Source organism: Ailuropoda melanoleuca, chromosome 15, assembly GCF_002007445.2.
Source record: "Ailuropoda melanoleuca isolate Jingjing chromosome 15, ASM200744v2, whole genome shotgun sequence".
In the NCBI taxonomy this organism is placed as follows: Eukaryota; Metazoa; Chordata; class Mammalia; order Carnivora; family Ursidae; genus Ailuropoda; species Ailuropoda melanoleuca.
The window spans coordinates 31,361,289-31,379,854 of NC_048232.1; the positions used below are offsets into that span (position 1 = coordinate 31,361,289).

Genomic DNA, 18,566 nt, shown 5'->3' on the forward strand with positions numbered 1-18,566 from the left:
CCCAAATGCCTCCCCCCCCGTGGCCTCCTCGCCCCTCTCCACCCACACAGTCACTGCCTAAAGTGTTTTTACATCTTTAATTTTATTTTTCATTGAGAGAGACCACTTCAGTTTCCTTCTTATATGCCCTGTATCATATTGTAAGCCTAATTCAGGTACTTAGAAACACATCTGTTTGCCTTGTAGCTTCTTCTCCAAAGTATTCACATCTTAAGAGCAGAACATACCAGATTTTATTCCTCCCTCTCCTTTGCTGCTCGTTTACCCTGTCTCCAGATGTTAAAACAGGAGGGGCTCTTAAGGCTCTGGCCTGGCCCCTCCTTTTCTCTCTCCCTAAGCTGTCTCCCCAGGTCTTGCGGTCCATGCTTAATTCTGTTTATGTGCCACAGGCACTCAGATTTCTATCTGAGTTCTGTTTTCTTCAAGCCTCACAAGGGTATGTGCATCGCTGAGGTGGGTGGCATCCTCTGGGGTGTCTCAGACATACAATATCCACCTGTAACTGTCTTTCCCCCAGCAGGGCTCCCTGTCTCAGCAGGCATTGTCCATCCAGCTGCACAAGCTGGAAACCTCAGGGTCTCCTGCAGCAGCCCGCCTTCTTGGTTGTCGGGGTTACTGGACTCTAGGTCGGTCCAATAGGACTGTCAGTCTCTCCTGTCATGTCTCCAGTTCAGACCCTGATCTTCCTTATCCTGACTGCTGAGTCTGCGGAGTCTCTGCCCATCAGCCGTGTTCCTTTCCAGCCCATTTCCCCCTGTGTAGCTGGAGCCGTCGGTGCCACCCTCCTGTGTCTCTACTGATGGGCACAGTGCCTGGCGCATAGTGACTGCTGTATTACACAGGGAATCACGGGTTACGTTCGAGTGTTTAACACCACCTTTCATGTATCTGTTCTCATCTCGTGGGCTCTGTGTTGTATAGTTACTAGTCTGCTTCTAGCATCATCCTTTGCTTCTACTGACAGATTCATGTCGTTTAACAGACTTCTCCCAGTTAATCAGTTAGTTGACCTGTTCCTCAAGAATTCCCCAAAGTCACCTCCCCAGAGCCCTAATGATGTAACAAGGGTGGACTCTTCCTTTTTTTTCTTAATCTTTCCCATCTCTTATGAGTATTGATATTTCACTGATAATTATTTGTGTATTTGTGTTAACACTTTTTTCCCCACACATACCTTTTTAAGATTTTTTTTTTAGTTTTAGAAAGTGAGTGAGCGAGCGAGCAAGTGCAAGCGGGGGGAGGGGTAGAGGAGGAGGGAGAGGGACGAGCAGACTCCATGCTGAGCGTGGAGCCCGACATGGGGCTCAATCCCATGACATTGAGATCACAACCTGAATCGAAACCAAGAGTCGGACACTCAACAGACTGAACCAACCAGACACGTCCCCCCCACATGCCTTTTTAAAAATTACATGATATTTAAGACTTTATGGGCATTATAAATTATGAAAAATTTAACACTATATAGATTTCATCTGTTTTAGAAAGCAGGTTCTTAAAAGTGTATGTATGATTCATTTCATTTGTTTCTTTCTGATATAGTAGTTCCACTTTGTAAATGTGTTTGATAAACTATGGAAAGAATAATTCCATGGTTCAGAGAAGTATAAAACATGCTGATAAGCAGAAGGGAAACTTTAAAAGGAATTCTTACCTTGTGACCCAAAGTAAGCAAAGCCCTTTGTGGGTATTTCTGATAATCTGTCTTCAAGCTAAATTATGCCAATTTATAAATCTTATGTTATTTGGTTTCCTTTTCCAACTTCAGCTGAAATTATTTCCGTTAAAAATCAAATCAAAACCACAGTGAGATACCTACTTCACACTCATTAGGATGACTATTATTCGAAAAAAAAAACAAAACCAAAAAACAACAACTCAGAAAACAAAATAACTGGTGTTGGCAAAGATATGAAAAAATTGAAACCCCTGTGCATTGCCGGTGGGAATGTTAAGTGGCCTAGGTACTATGGAAAAATCATATGGTGGTTCCTTAAAAAAATTTAAACATAGAATTGTCATATGATCCAGCAGTTTTCCTTCTGGGTCCATACCCAAAAGAATCAAAAGCAGAGACTCCAACAGCTATTTGTACACCACTGTTCACAGCAGCAACATTATTCACAGTAACTAAAAGGAGGACACAAATGTCCATCAATGGAAAAACGGATTAACAAAGTATGGTATATACATGCAGTGGATTATTATTCAGCCTTAAAAAGGAAAGAAATTTTAACATATGCTACATACTTGGGTGAATCTTGACATGCTAAGTGAAAAAAACCAGAACAAAAAGACAAGTATTGAATGATTCCTAGAGTAGACAAATTCATGGAGACAAAGTAGAATCGTTGTTGCCAGAGGCTGGGGGGAAGGGGAACAGGGAGTTGTTTAGTTCAGGATGATGAGATAGCTCTGGGGACAGAGATGGGTGGTGACTTTACAGCGGTGTGAATGTACTTACTTCTATGGAAGTGTGCACTTAAAAATGGTTAAACGGTAAATTTTATATATATTTTAGCACAATAATAAAAAAATAGGTTTATCGATGCTGCATGTAAATTTATAATTGCCTCAAAATAAAACTTTACCAGAGAGAAAAGAATAGGTTTGTTCCTTTGACGCCATTTGTTAGAATTTGTACTGTTGTATGTTGAATCTGTATTGCTGTCGTAGTTGATAGAGAAATTAACCTGTGCTCCCTGGAATTTGTTCCTGCCTCAGAGTCGTTTACGGCCCAGCTACATCCACACTGCTCAGTTACAGAGTGTGTCCATTTGCCGTCAGACTAGCTGAGTGCTTTGACTTTATAGAAATAGGTATGATCAGAGGATAAATCCCTGTTTACAGGCTGGTGGAGTGGAGTCACACGGTTTTAGAGCTTATGTATGCTGGCATGTAGGACAAAACAAGTCCTTGAGCTCTGGCATTTTCATGTCTTTCCAGGTATACCTTGAAAGACTTTTAACATATGCAGAGATAGACATCTGTCCAGCCAACTGGAAGCGGATTGTTCTAGGGGCGATCCTGCTGGCCTCCAAGGTTTGGGATGACCAGGCTGTGTGGAATGTGGACTACTGCCAGATCCTGAAAGACATCACGGTGGAGGACATGTGAGTGTGTGCGTTGGGGTGGGCTGGGGCACCTTTTGGGAAGGAACCACGTCCCTCGGAACGGTCTGCATGGTGAAGAGGAAATGAATTGGACTGACAGTCTCTTGTGAGTGTTGTGAGTGGACACAACAAGGACACAGCTGTGGAATATGACATGCAAAAACCTGTGGTACTGTTCATGCACAGGTACTAGTTACACTTTTTGAGTTTGTGGAACTGGTTACTGAAACTGTATTATGGGCAAACATTCCTTAATCAAAGGGTGTAGGCTACTGCTGTCTCCAGTCTGTGACGGCTTGTATTTTGGCTTTGTACCTCATGCAGACTCCTAACAATGGCCTGCACCTGTCTTTTGTGGGCAGCAGCCTACCCAAAAAGCAGAAGAGCTAAAATAGTATGTTTCTGTTTAGTTTCAGGGAGAATTTGCAAGTTCAGTTGCTTAAAATCAGCATTCTGTCTTTAGGTCCTCTCATGCGTCTCATTAGGTCTGCACGTTCTCCCCTAGCTGGTCTCAGAGCCCCAGCTCAGTGGATGCGCCGTAAGCGTGGGGGGCGAGAGGTGTCCACTCCTATAGCTCTCAGGCGGTCTTAGGATTTCTCAGATGGTTCAGTCCTTAGATTTAGGTGAGGATTGTTAACAGGAGACCTGCAGGCCTACTGTCTGCGATCTCTATCTGGTAATACAGGAAATAGGTTTCGAGTCTCTTAGAGGACAAAGGAGCATTTTGGAAAACAATCAGGATAAACCATTTACAGTTCCTTATGGTTTTTAGGTACTTCTGATACTATTCTTGCTGAAATTTTTCTAATATTGTTTGTGCAGCTTCCTTGAGGATGCGTTAGGCTGAAGGAGCTTCCCAGCTGTGTCTCAGCCCACCTCCGTGTTCCTACACCTGATAATCCTGGGTTGTGGAATCGTCACAGTGCCTGTGCAGGCTGCTGTTGGGGAATGTCACGTGGGCACATTAGTTCTGGGTTCCTCGCCAACCTAAGGCCCTCCTTGCCTCTGGTTACTGCTTTGATGGTACCCTGTTTTTGTGGTACCCTGTGAAGCACACTTGTTTGTGTTCCTAGGTCATTTGTTGCAGAGCCTGTGTTCCCACTGTAGACCTGTAAAACTCCTTCCTGTGTCTGTAATTTTTTATTATAGAAAGTAGGACAAGTGTAAATAAGTTTTTGATAGTAAGAAAAATTAAAAGTCTTGATTATATTTCAAGGTGAAAACAACTACTAAAATAATTGTCATTAGGACCACAGAGGAGGATGCAAGTTGGTAAGAAGTGCTGACTTGTTTCCTTTATTGGGGGGTTACTCTGTCAACACATTGATACCATTTGGCACGGAGTTGTGTGCCGTAGGAGTGACATCACGGTTGTCCCTTCTTTTTTGTGTTGATGATGTATGTATGTAGGGGAGGAAAATTTTCCCTTTTTCCCCTTTTAGGTTCTTTGGTCTAATAATTAAATTGACATAAGACAAATAGGAGAAAAACAAATTTAATTTTGTACGTATGGAAGTTCCATAGAAATATGAGACTCAAAGGCACTCAGGCACGTGAGGTTTATATGCCACCCTGAGCTAAGGAATGGGATAGGCTTTCAAAGGGGAGGAGCGCAGTTCACAGGCAGATAAAAAGAGCAGGTGCTTGGTCATCGGACGCTGGCCCCTTCATGCAGGTTTTTCACTTTGGGACAGTGAACGGAGGGAGGGTGAGCAGCCTGCCTTTCTCTCCCAGAGCAGAAGAGTAGGAAGGGAGGATCCAAAAGGAGAACGTACATACTTGATGTGTTCTCAGGCAAGTCAGTTTTAACAGTGAGAAGTGAAAGTTTAGATCTAGAAATCTGTTGTGTTTTTAGGCGTGCTTGGAGAAAGCTTTTGTGTATTGTAAGGGAATCCATACACCAGCATGAAGCCCAGTGCCCCACTGAGCGCTGCGACAGACACCCAGTGTTACCGGCCGAATTGTGTTCTCTCAAAATTCTTGTGTTGAAGCCTAAGGCCCAGTGCCTCAGAATGTATCTGTATTTGGAGATAAGGTCATAAAGGGATAATTAACTTAAAATAGGGTCATGAGGGTGGGCCCTAATCCAGTAGGACTGAGTCACACAATACAGGCAGAGGGACAGCCCTGTGAGGACACAGAAAGAAGATGGCCATCTGCAGGCCAAGAGGCTTCCAAAGAAATCAACACTGCTGGCACCGCCATCTTGGACTTCAGCCTCCTGAACTGTGAGAAATAAATTACTACTCTTTAAGCCCCCGTCTGTGGTATTTTATTTTGGCGGCCCTAGTAGACTGAAACAGATTTTGATACCGGCAAGTGGGGTGCAACTTGGTAATGGGTAGAAGCTACAAGAGTTTTGAGGCACATGTTAGAAAAACCCTAGGTTACCTTGAAGGGATGGTTGATAGAGATATGATTGTGAAAGGTGATTCTGATGAGGACTCAGGAAGCAGAGAGCTTTAGAGGAAGCTTCTCTCATCTTAGACATGTAGTACCACAAACAGAATGTTGCTAGAAATAGGACTATAAAAGGTGCTTCTGGAGTGAGGTGTCAGAAAGGAGGAACATGCTGTTGGACACTGGACTAAGGGCAATACTTGTTAACACAGTGGCAAAGAACTTGGCCAAATTGTGTTCTAGTGTTTGTGTAAGACAGAATAGTCAACTCGAATATTTAGCTGAGGAGATTCCTAAGCAGAGTGTTTAGAAACCCTGCCTGATTTCTCCTTGCTGCTTATAATATAATCTGTGGAGAGAGAAATGGAAGAAGGAATTGTTAAGCAAGAAGGGACCAGATGTTGAAGATTTGGAAGGACTCGGGTTTTCCAACCTCTGCCTATCCCTATTGCAAAAAATAAAGCATGCTCTGGAGAGAACAGTAAGTAAGGGTGTGGCTGGACAGTTTGCTAAAGAGATCACAACAAGTCATCCCAGCAGAAATGTTGCCAATTTAATAGGAAGGGGACAAGACAGGACAAAGTGAAGGAAGGCTGTCAAACTTCAGGATTCTACAGAAGGGCTGTCCTGCTGTAACGCATTACCCTTCAAAAGGGAAAATGACCATGAAGGCAGTTTGGAAGTTGGCAGGGCTGCCTTTGCCACCATGGGCACAGCAGGTACAGGTCTGTGGGGGCTGAGGCTGCCCCCTCCGTGGCTAGGATGTGAGGCTGCTGCCCTCTCAGTGGGCTGGATGATAGAGCATCAGCCGAAGATTATTCCCAGGCCTGGAAATCTAGATTTTGGACTTGCTTGAGACCCCAACCCCTTTCAAAACTTCTTCATTTCTCCCTTTTTTTTAAAATAATTTTTTATTATGTTATGTTAGTCATCATACAGTACATCCCTGGTTTTTGATGTAAAGTTCCATGATTCATTGTTTGCATATAACACCCAGTACACCATGCAATACGTGCCCTCCTTACTATCCATCACCAGGCTAGCCCATCCCCCATCCCCCTCCCCTCTGAAGCCCTCAGTTTGTTTCTCAGAGTCCATAGTCTCTCATGCTTCATTCCCCCTTCTGATTACCCCCCTTTCTTTATCCCTTTCTTCTCCTACCGATCTTCCTAGTTCTTATGTTCCATAAATAAGTGAAACCATATGATAATTGTCTTTCTCTGCTTGACTTATTTCGCTTAGCATTATCTCCTCCAGTCCCGTCCATCTTGCAGCAAATGTTGAGAAATCGTTCTTTCTGATGGCTGAGTAATATTCCATTGTATATATGGACCACGACTTCTTAATCCAGTCATCCATTGAAGGGCATCTCGGCTCCTTCCACGATTTAGCTATTGTGGACAATGCTGCTATGAACATTGGGGTGCATATGGCCCTTCTCTTCACTATGTCTGTATCTTTGGGGTAAATACCCAGGAGTGCAATTGCTGGATCATAGGGGCTCTATTTTAACGTTTTAAGGGACCTCCACACTGTTTTCCAAAGTGGCTGTACCAACTTGCATTCCCACCAACAGTGTAAGAGGGATCCCTTTTCTCCCTTTTGTAGTAGGAATGCCTATCTGTGCCTTTGTGACCATTGTACTTTGGAAGCAGATAATTTCCAAAGTAGGAAGTTTCACAGGTTCACACCTGGAGGGGAATCAGGATGAATCAGACCTCTAGTCTCACCCATACCTGATTTAGATGAGATTTTCGGACTTGCTGGTGGAACAGATTAAGACTTTTGGGCTGTTGGGATGGGGTGAATGTATTCTGCATGTGAAGTGGACATGAATTTTGAGGAGCTAGAAGATCTAAGAGCGTCAAGATGCCAAGTAGCATCTCCCTCAAATGCATATGTGAAGTCCTAACCCCTAGTACTTCAACGTGTAACTGTACTTGGAGATCAGGTGTTTCAAGAAGTAATTAAGTCAAAATAAGGTCATTAGGATGGGCTTTAATTTAGTATGATGCGTCCTAAGAAGAGATTAGGTAATAGACGGCAGACAGAAGGACAATCTTGTGGTATTTTGCTGCAATAGCAAAGTAATACATCCAGTAAACTTTACTGAAAGAAGGAATGAGATCCAGTGTGTTCAAGAAGCCATTCAGGGGGTCGCGTTTCTGAACCACGCTTGTGGAGATAGGGGCTTTACGTTATTTTGTAGTATCTGTACAGAATCATAGATTTTCTGTTGGAATATTAAAAAATGAGTGCTTGATTTCAGTCTTTTCCAGTAAAACCCTATGAGCTTGGGGGAAACAATGGCTGCTGCGTAGCCCCGTCTGGGGAGAGGGAGTAGTGTGGGGCATCCCTGGAAGCTCGGGGCACCGGCCCTTAGCACTGTGTACTCTGTGTACACTGTGTACACTGTGTACTCTGTGTACACTGTGTCAGTAGCGACATGAGAGTTTATAAAATGTGCTTGTCGGTGCTGTTTCCAGGTGTCTGTCCTTCTGTCCCCCTCTGCACCCTTCTTTCTGGCCTTGCCTGTGTGCCAGTGTCCTGATGTGACCTTCCTGATGTTTCTGAGCCCACGTTCACTTGCAGCTAAAGAATCATCCAACAGTAAGGAACCTGACTTGGAGTCCCTTTTACCTTTAGATGGTGGGGTTCTGGCTTGGAAGGCAGCGGACCATGTGGGCAAATGGCTGGGAACGCAGGTTGAAGAACATTTTAAGACAAGTGGCACTGAAACTTGTAGGTAGAGCCCTCAGGCCACCAGCATCAGTCAGTCAGACTTCAGATTCAGGCTGACATTGTGCGGCAAGACAGGGCCAGGGGCCAGCCTTCATCGCTTTCTGTCTGGCCAGCATAAGTAGTCACACTGTCACATGCCAGCACCTAACAACAATTGCCATGCATGGGAAAGGGAAGGATGAACTTTGACAGGCAAAATGCTGTTAAAAGAAATTACACTTTGGGGTTGGCTTGTTTTTGTTTTGCGGTAACCTTATTAGAGTAGTTTTCATATGTAAACAAAAGGATCTCAAATAAGGAGAAGCGAGGAGACTGGTTTTAGTGCTGCATAACAGATAGACACACAGCACAAACCTCCGACCCTCCGTGGGTGTAGGGTGCCTGGTCTTTGGTTTTTGGTTTTAATTATGGTAAAATATACATGGCATAAAATTGACCACTTTAACCATTTTTAAGTGTACGGTTCTGTGGCATTAAGTACATTCACGTTATTGTTCAACCATCACCAACCAGAAGCTGTGTGCCCGGTAGGTAATATGTCCCCACATCCCCCTTCCTGCAGCCCCTGACAGTCATCATTCTGCTTCGTCTCTGGATTTCACTGCTCTGGATGCCTCATAGAAGTGGAATCACACAGCATTCGTCTTTTTGTGACTGGCTTATTTCACTTAGCATAGTGTCCTCAGGGTTCGTCTGTGTAGCAGCACGTATCGGAATTTCCTTCCTTTTTAAGGTCAAAAATATTGCAGTCCATGTACACGTGCTGTTTGGTTTATCCATTTACCACTGATAGACACCTGGACACTTGGCTGCTTCTGCCTCTTGGCTGCCGTGAACCATGCTGCTGTGAGCATGCTGTCCAAACCTCACCTCGAGTCCCCGCTTGCAGTTCTTTTGCGTGTATACCCAGAAGTGCGATTGCTAGACTGTCAGTGGCTGGTTTTTAAAGTGAACCCATTTTTTTAGAAAAGCAGATAGATGATAAATGTTTAGGTGATAAAAACAACTCTCCTTACTCCATTTTAGAGGCCTCTTCACAAGTTGTGAAGTGTGCAAATTCAGTTGTGTTTCTTTACAATTTTGATCTAATATAACGCATATTTCTGAATATATGTTTTGTTTACTGACTTGAGTTTACTTATAAAATTTTAATCAGAACTTTTCTCATGATTATTCAGTTGAGGGCAGTAAACCCATCAAGCCTGTTCTCTCTGTGTCACTGTTAGTATTTCTTATGATTTATCACGTAGCAAGCTGTCATATGTCCCTGTAAAATGTCTTACTGCAGTTTGGAAATTCAAATTTTGGGAATTACTTTTATTTGCTCAATCTTGCCTTAGAAAGCACAGCAGCTCTAGTCTGTATTTCCCTCAGAGCTTAAAAAAGAAAAGCCTGAAGAAAGGCTGTTCTTTTTTCCCAAGGAACCTTGAGGAAAATGCCACCTTGTTCAAAAACAGATCCCTCTTGACTTTAGTCAAAATGTATGCCTTCAACCAGAGGCATTGCTGTCTAGCTACCATTTGGGCCAGGATTAACAGACTTGCTCTGTTGGCATCGGAAGAGTAAGAGCTGCAGTGGCGCCTTCGGCCACCAGGCGGCAGTCTGTCCCCAGGTGGCTCCTACGGTCCCCCAGAAGAGCTCCTTTTAGCCCCCATCTGTTGTGGTACTTCTGGCCTTTGCAGTATTTTTGACGCTCTTGTTTTATTAAAAGCTTAGCTGAGTTCCAGTATTTCACAGAATGATCTCTTGTTAATTAAAGGAGGCATAAATAAAAGTTATTTAAAGTACAAATTATCCCAAATAAGTCAAAGTAATTTAGACTCTTTAAAAGAATAAAAGTTAGGGGCGCCTGGGTGGCTCAGTCGTTAAGCGGCTGCTTTTGGCTCAGGGCGTGATCCCGGCGTTGTGGGATCGAGCCCCACATCAGGCTCCTCCGCTATGAGCCTGCTTCTTCCTCTCCCACTCCCCCTGCTTGTGTTCCCTCTCTCGCTGGCTGTCTCTCTCTGTCAAATAAATAAATAAAATCTTTGAAAAAAAAATAAATAAAAAATAAAAGAATAAAAGTTAGCACAATATGCACATTTGAAGCTCACCTCCTTTCACTAGACTGTATAGAAATAGCAAATTACGGTGTCTCTGACGAAAAGACAGGAATCTGACTTCTCAGTCTTCCCACCTGAGGACTACCAACCTTCTGTAGCAACTCTCATTTGCGCAGTACCTTCTCTCTGAAGCCACCCACTCTTGCTCAGATCCCAGCCTGCCTTCCCCACCGCCTCAGTGCCCCTGTCCCTCATTGTCACAGCAGCATGGGATTGGGACGGAGTGCTCTCGGTCTCTGATGGCTTAGTGAGGTGACTCACCAGGAGCCGGCCGGGACGCAGGTACACCGTAGGGCCTGGATGGTGCTGAGGCAGCGTGAGGCTGCAGAACATCGGGTGCCTGCTTACAGGGGCCGGCACTGGGGGCTCAGTGCTCAGTGGAGTCCGTGCAGGGGGCTCCGGGCTAGTTGGTGGGACAGGGTTTGTCAGCCTTCAGATTCACTTACAGAAATTCACTTACAGGTATCCTGCCAGAAATGCCCTGCCCCAACCCTTGTTCCTCCACCAGAGCTCTAGGTTTCCAAACTCAGTTCATCTCTTACTTCTGTGGGAAGCCTTCCTCGATCTGTCCGTCCAGGCGGAGCTTGGCCTGCTCCGTTCAGTAAGGCTACTTACTGAGCTCTAATTATATGTCAGGTACGGTGATAGGGTGGTGGCCCAGTTTCTGGCTAGGAGGAGACAAGCAGAGATACTGAGTTAAGGTGGCACTTGCAGTGGAGTCTGATAAAGGACAGAAATAGAGGGCTGTGTAGTGTGCTTGGAAGCACAGGGTGCTTCAAGGGGGAGGCGATGCTAAAACTGCGTACCCGACCTAGGACCAGTGCTCAACAAACAGATCCACCGTTGAGGACTTTTCTCCCTCCAGGAACTAACTGTCAAGAAATGAACCTGATCTAAAAGATAATTGACGTGGGGATGTTCTCCAAATAGAAGTTTTAAAATTTATTTTGGCTACCCATCATTCAGTTTCATCAAACTATAAATGGGATGGCCAGATGGATCTTAATACCTGTGTTGGCTCCTTTACTGAGCAGTCTTTGGAGGTGAGTGGTTCTAGAAGTTTGGGCTGGGACCAGCCGCATCAGCATCCTGTGGGAGCTTGTTAGAAAGACACATTCTCAGGCCCACCCCAGACCTGCTGAGCCAGAGACGGGGGTGGGCTCAGCAGTCTGTGTTAACAAGCCCTCCACGTGATTAGATGCACACTCAGGTGTGGGAACTGCTGCTTTCATTCTTCAGAGTCGGTGGGTTCCCTTTTTGTGAGCGCAGGCCTGCGAGTCATTCTCCCACTCCCCGCTTGGCCTGAGGAAGCCCCTGCAACAGTTCCTTCACTCTTCTCCCAGGATGTAGGGAAGGGCCATTGAGGAAGGACAGGCGTCCAGGTGTAACAGAGGCTTTTCGCCTGGGCTCCTGTCTTGGCCCCTCACCAGACTCCACTTGACGGCTCTTGACTGCTTCACCTGCCCCATGTTTGACGGTTCTTGCTGAGATTTGCAGCCAGCGTCTGCTGTGTGTGTGGTTGGGTCTCAGGGAAACCCACCACCTGAAGTACTTCCTGGTGATTGTCCCAGTTAAATAGGCCTCATCCTTCGGGCACGTGATCATTCGGCTTTTCACACCCATTTGGTGGTTAAACTGCAGCTCTGGTGTCCAGCCCGGCAATTAATTAGATAGCTTTTCTCCCTGGAGGTGGGTTTTCTGGGTTCCGGTCTCTAGCAGCCTGCCTTGGCGGGCCACGTGGCCTGGTACGGCAGCTAAGCACGCGGTCTCGTCTTTGCTTTGCAGGAATGAGCTAGAGCGGCAGTTTCTTGAATTGCTCCAGTTCAACATCAATGTTCCTTCCAGCGTTTATGCCAAGTATTATTTTGATCTTCGTTCTCTGGCAGAAGCAAACAACCTGAGCTTTCCCTTGGAGCCCCTGAGCAGGGACAGGGCTCACAAGCTTGAGGTAAGGTGCCTTCACATACTGGTTTTCAATGCGCTATTACAGATGCCGCACCTGGGTCTTCTGGAAGTGGGAGGTCGCCACGCTCATTTCTCCCGCTATGCGTTGTTAGGAAGTACAGACAGGTTACCCTGGATCCAGAGTTGGTCAGTTCATTTAGTTGATTATAATTCATCCAATCATAGTTTTAATAACCTTCTGAATATCAGTTTTTATTTAATGTGCATAGATTCTGTTCTTCAAATCTTTAAAAAAAAAAACAAACTTTTTTAAAAAAATACGCTCATAAAAAAGTATTTCTCGACATGGACTTTTATAAGGGAAAAGATAACCGATGACCCTAATGATTGGGAATCCCAAAAGGTTATAGTGTGCTTTTTATTCAAAATATTTTCCCCACAGCCCAGTTAGAGCTGGGGCCAGCCCCATGGGTCTTGGCCTGAATTTAGGGCCTTCACCGTTAAGCTGTGTAACTTTCGTGCTCGTGACTTGTGTATATAGCTCAGCTTCATATTTGCACCTAGTTCTTCCCATCTGACTTGTTGACTGGATGAAAAGTGGTGGGGTGACAAGGAAGGGTGAAACATCTTCCTCCAGAGAAGGTGTGCTGAGGCCCTCTGTGCCTTCCTTCTCACACATTGTTGTGGTCTCATCCCAGAGGCCCTTTGATCAAAGCAGTAGATGGTACAATCATGTCCCAAGCCTGGTGAGACCCAAGAGGTCTGTGCTGCCTGCCCCGTTGTCCAATCTGAGTGACACGTTACCCCGATTCAGTACAGGGTCAGGATGGCTAGAGTGCTCGTCTAACAGGCTGAATAGCTGCGAACCAAACAAAGTCTAGAGGTAGAGGGGAAGAGATTATTATGGTTTTGCAAGCTTAGAAAAGCCAAAATCTTAAGTAAAATTGTAAGAAGTAAATAATATGCTAATCTCAAGAAAAAACTTAGTCAAACTGTGGAACACGGTGTATCCATGAGTGGATACACGGAGCACGGTGTTTAAAAACCCAGTGCGGTTTTCCTAACTCAGCCACTTTGCTCTAATTGTGTGCTGGCCATCAGGATGCAACTGCCCAGTTAAGTCTCCCATTTCTCTTGAGCAAGAAATGGAAAACCCTTCCTCTGAAGGATATGCTGCTCCAAGCAAGTGTTGTCAGACGCTCGCGGGCACACTCGTGAAATAGAATTCGATTTCATGGTGAGCCTAGCAGCAGGCGCTGGAAGCCCTCGTGCCCAGTGGCTCCTGTCCTGCTGAGTGGGGCGTGTGGAGCTCCGGGGAGCGGCCACTTAGCCTGCAGGAAAGCAGGTCTGTGGTTCTCGGAGGGAGAGTATCCAGTGTTGTGGGTCAGCCACACTGTGGGCACACAGGCTGGCTGAGACGGGGTGGCTGGTGGCTGCTGCCGACTCCGCAGGTTATCTGGGTGGGAAGACGGAGTGCTCGGCTGCTCCTGGGGCTGCCGCATCAGGTGCTCCGCAGGTGCGCTGGCAGAGGAAGGCCGGTAGTCCTGACAAGACTGTTGTCTTCTCCCAAGAATCGGGGCTTCCTGAGATGCAGCCCCTCGCTCCTGTAGGGCTGGACAGAAGCACTATCTGGAAAAGCGCTCAGCAGCTCTTGGAGATAATTTTTAAGGACTGAGATTTCATTGTTTTCCAGACCCCAGTACCCTTCTTAGTCCTTTGGTTAGCAGACTTGAACCCCATCATGGAAAGCAAGGGGGAGTGAGACATACTAGGAGTGGCTGTACCCGAAGCTCTGTGCCTGCTGAGACGTGCCACCCAATGGCTGATGCGGTAGGCGGGATCAGGGTCGAGCGTGGACGCTAGCGCGTACCAGCAGCCAAGGCAGATGCAAAGTGGTCTTTTCATTAGCCTGCTCATTTCTCTTTGAAATAAATTAGTATCTCTGTATGCATGTGGGAGATGGGACGCATGCTAAGACTTTGCATCATGAAATCTAGAATAAGATTGTACATTGCTAATTCATTACTATGATATTACATTCAGACCCAGGTGTTGTTTGTAAGCTGAGAAACCATACACAGTAATCTCAGGGAGTTTAAATAAATGAAAATAATTTACTTTCAAAAATCATTGCTCTAATATCTCTAAGGGATCTGGTTTTCTAAGTATGTCGCCTCTATTATGTGTGGCAATGTATTTCACATGGGGAATTCCCAGTGTTCTAGCCCATCTCCTGCCCTCATTCATCTGTCGTTTGGAGGAAGACGTCCTCAGCTCCTATCTCTCCTCTAATCCATCCTCCCTGGTGCCACTGGAGTTGTTCTAAAGTGCAGTTGTGGGTTTTGGAAAATAAATGAGAATCGGTTGCCAGTACCCCGTGTTTCCAGCACTTTGACCATAGCCGGATATGTGCATGCCTCTGTTATGTGCACATCTCAATTGGAACTTACACCTCCATTTGACACATATTTACTAGGGGTCCCCTGATACCAGGCACTGCTTACCAGACACCATCAGGAACAAAACCGCTAGACTCTGCCCTTTTGGAGTTTATGTTCTGCTGGGAGGACACAGACAGTAAACAGTAACCATAATAAAAAACTAGTATGGTAGAAGGTGAGTACAAAAGAAGCAGCAGACCCTGCTGCTTTTGTGCCTTTGTCCCTCGATGGTGACTTCTTGGCAGGTGTTTCCCTAGCTCCTGCCTCATCCCTGGCCTATTGCTTGAATTGTATACGAGTTGAAAGACCTCAGGTTTGCATCATCGTGAGTGAAGTCATCCCCACTCCAGACAGAAAGCAGGGTGAATGTGACCGGAACAAGACATCTGGGGTGATGTGAGCAGGCTCCCACTTTGTCATCGATGTGCTCTCAGCCTGCACCTAGTAGCAACCCTGAGAGACCAGGCTCCGAGCCCCACGGAGGGTCAGGCCTCGCTCTTGGCTGAGGCACTCCCGCTCTTGTCTTCATCAAGAAAATGAGGACAGTGTGGGTTGTCCCTGCGTTGCTCCCTCCTGGTTCCTTCCTTCCTCGGTCATCTAGAGTTGACTCAGACCGTGGGGCATCTGCTCTGAGTCTCAGAGAGCCGCCAAGTACTGAGTGCTCTTCCCAGCACCGCCCAGCACGAAGCCCTGCTACGTGAGGACAGGCGCGCAAGGCAGGTACTCTTTACCCTGTTTGCCGATGAGGATGCAGGCCTTGAAGTAGGCCCAGGCCCAGGTCACACCCCCTGAGTGGTTAGCCAGCATTGAACCTGCATCTGGCTGAGCCCCAGGCTGCACTGTCCTGTAATGACTGCACATTTTGAGCTGATTTTCTCAGACTGTAAGCACTGCGGAGACAGGCCTGTGTCTGTACTTCCTTCGTGGTGTGGAAACTGCACAGGGCAGGAGCTCTGGTCCGGGTTGTTCCCGCGTGTTCTCAGTGCCTAGGATGCTGCTGGCACCTGGCGGTGGGCGGTGTCCGATGAGTGAGGGAGTGGCGGGCACTTAGAGGACAGTGGGGCTTGCTCTCGAGTCCGGCCCTGACCTGAATTGTCTCTCTTCTGCCCCTCAGGCCATCTCTCGCCTCTGCGAGGACAAGTACAAGGACCTGCGTCGACCCACAAGGAAGCGGTCAGCGAGTGCTGACAATCTGACTTTACCGAGGTGGTCCCCGGCCATCATCTCCTAACCGTGGGGGTCCCCCTGAAGGCCATGCCATCCCTCAGTTTCTCCTTTAGTTTGAGAAAAGACAGACTCGGGGTGGTTTTGTTTTTGTTTTCCTTTCCTTTTCTTTTTTAATTCATAGCGCTGTCAGGCTGCCTTGACGACAGCCTCCAAGCTGTGTGGCCTCACGCAGCAAGGCCTCGAGGGAAGTGAAATCAGTATTCTGGGAATCCTGTTTCATGCCCTTCCCCATTGTCATTAACAGCACTTCCCTCATGGAGGAAAAAGACTCTCATCCTGGAGAAGGAAACAAAGGGAAAGGGAAGTCGTGTAGAGGCAGGGAAAAGGTTAATGGCTTGGCCATTTCTTAAGTCCCCGTCTGGTCAGTAGATGAATACGATGGAAAAACACAGCTTTAGGTAACAAAGTTGGATGTGCATTAAAGACAAGAGTGTGCGTGTATCCACCTCCATCTGGATCAGTATGTTCTGTAAGACTTCTTGCATTCCTTCTAGCTGCTTTTTTGGGATTTGGGGGATTTTTGTTTGTGTTTATTCTGTTTTGGTTTTGGTCCCACAGAGCAGAGAATATAGTTTGTACCCACCATGGCACAGACATCCAAATAAATAGTACTGGCTGTTTGTCTCTGCACTATTCCTGTGAGCTGTCTTCTGAGCTTTCTTCCTCACAAGTGGGATGCGCTTGTTATATTTCTGTACACCTTGATTGTATACAGTTTTTCTTCAATGGTTGGCAAAATTAACTTGACTGTAGTGCTGAACCAAAAGTATCCCTTTCCCTCCTTATTTCTCACCCCAAGAAAATTCTAGATCACATGGGTGCTTGTGCCTTCCACTTTATTCGCAGTTGTTTTTTGTTTTGTTTTGTTTTGTTTTTTTCTTCTCTGACCTGAAGTCATAGTTACAAATCAGTCAGGTTTTGTGGGCTGAAGGAAACAGTGTGAGCAGAGGGCGTCCTCTGGGTGAAGTTTTTCTGGAGCGCCAGGTGTCTGCCTGAGTTACTGAGCAGGAGTCATTTCTCTGTACCCCTGCCGAGCTCATTCCTCTACTTCCATGTCCATTGTTGCAAGCAATATTCTTCTCAACTTTTATATGCTTACTTTCAATCAGAGTTAGTCTATTTGTATAAAATTTTTTAAAAATCTAAAATTAAAAAAAAGGGGGGGTGGGTTATTCCAGTGGGAAGATCATTGAAGGGCAAAATGTTACTATTTACTGAGGTATTTTTCACAGGATGATTGAATAAAACACTCAACTTGCATTTTCATTGTGGGTGCTTAGCGAAGTTGTACAAAATTCAAACTGTGAAGGTTTATGCTTCATTAATTATGACCGTACTTTTTCATTTTCTGACTATCCCTAATTTCCTTATGGGCTAGATGAGAATCTTTTATATCAAGTAAAACAAAAGGGTTAATGGCTGGAATATCAGAGTCAATTTGATATTAAGTCTAATAATCTTGAGTCAGTGAAGCATATAATGCTTTGGGTTTTTGCATATTTTCTTGGGTCACAATGACAGGCTTCTAAGTTTTTTCCCATTTCAAGTCTCTGCGAGGCGAATGGCAGCAGAAAGTCTGTTTCACCTTCTTCCTATGTGAATGTGGAAAACTTTGGAATCTTACTAGTCTGGGTACCCTAAAGTCGTACGCCTGACACTGAGCATGCCTGCTTCTGATGAAACGTAGTTTGGAAATGGAAGGGACTCAGAAAGTTGAAATCCCAAGATCCCCAGGCCAAAAGTGCTAGTCTCGTTTGAGTGAGACTTTTATCTCATTGTGTAAACAACTGTTTGGACCAGAAATATTGTCAAATTCTTTCTGGCCTAAAGTTTCAAAAGCAAACAAGCAGAATCTGAAAAGTTAATTATCTTGCCATTGTAACGGTGTTGATATACTCTGTAAGGGTACCAAAATCAGCTTCTCTCTTCAAGTAAGAGTTGGATTTAGAACTTTAAATAGAGATCGAAAAATGTAGAAAATATCATTTTATATTCCCTAATCTATATAGCTTAAAAAGGGACATATTTTCTTAGCTGACTATGAATACCTCTCAAGCATAAATTAGTTCCTCTCATGTAAAGTACCTTATTTTACCGATCCATTTCAGGAAAGAGGTTCTGCTGCCTTTAAAGCAGAAAGCTTATTTTTATCCCTTTTATTTGAATGAGAGAGATTTGAAAATTGAATTATGTAAATACTTCAATGCATCTGCTATTATTTTGTGGAGTTTATTAAACTACTTTAAAAAATTGTATAGTCTATTTATTGTATGTATGTACATACAGTCCGATAACTTTAAAGTGGATTCCGTAAAAGCTGACTCAGTCTTGTTTAGACTATTGAATATTGTTTTAGCCTTGTGCACTGGACTCTACCTCTGTATAGGAAGATTTTCCATATTCATTAATAAGTATTGATCTGTATTAATTGGTTATGTTTCTTGCACTAAGGATTTTTCAAACTGCTGTAAGTGTAGGTCTTAGTCTTACTTCTGCCGTATGAATCACTTGACATATAGGTAGATACTTCAGGTTTGTTTATTTTATTTTTCTACGTGAGGATGAAGACTTCAATTTTGTTCTCTGGTTTGTTCTACGTTTGCCAAAAAGAAGCCCCAGCACCACCCAGTACAGTA

The 18,566-nt window shown here is 45.1% G+C and overlaps 1 protein-coding gene across 1 annotated transcript in view; it reads left to right on the forward strand.

Annotated features, from left to right (window-relative positions):
- CCNY (cyclin Y) overlaps positions 1-18,181 on the forward strand; it is a 218,915-nt gene extending 200,734 nt beyond the window's left edge. Inside the window, exons 8-10 of the mRNA XM_002928904.4 lie at positions 2,947-3,113; positions 12,143-12,305; positions 15,818-18,181. Of these exons, the coding sequence (XP_002928950.1) occupies positions 2,947-3,113; positions 12,143-12,305; positions 15,818-15,934 (447 nt within the window). The 3' untranslated portion in view covers positions 15,935-18,181. The remainder of the gene's footprint in view (positions 1-2,946; positions 3,114-12,142; positions 12,306-15,817) is intronic.
- Positions 18,182-18,566: the final 385 nt, after the last annotated feature.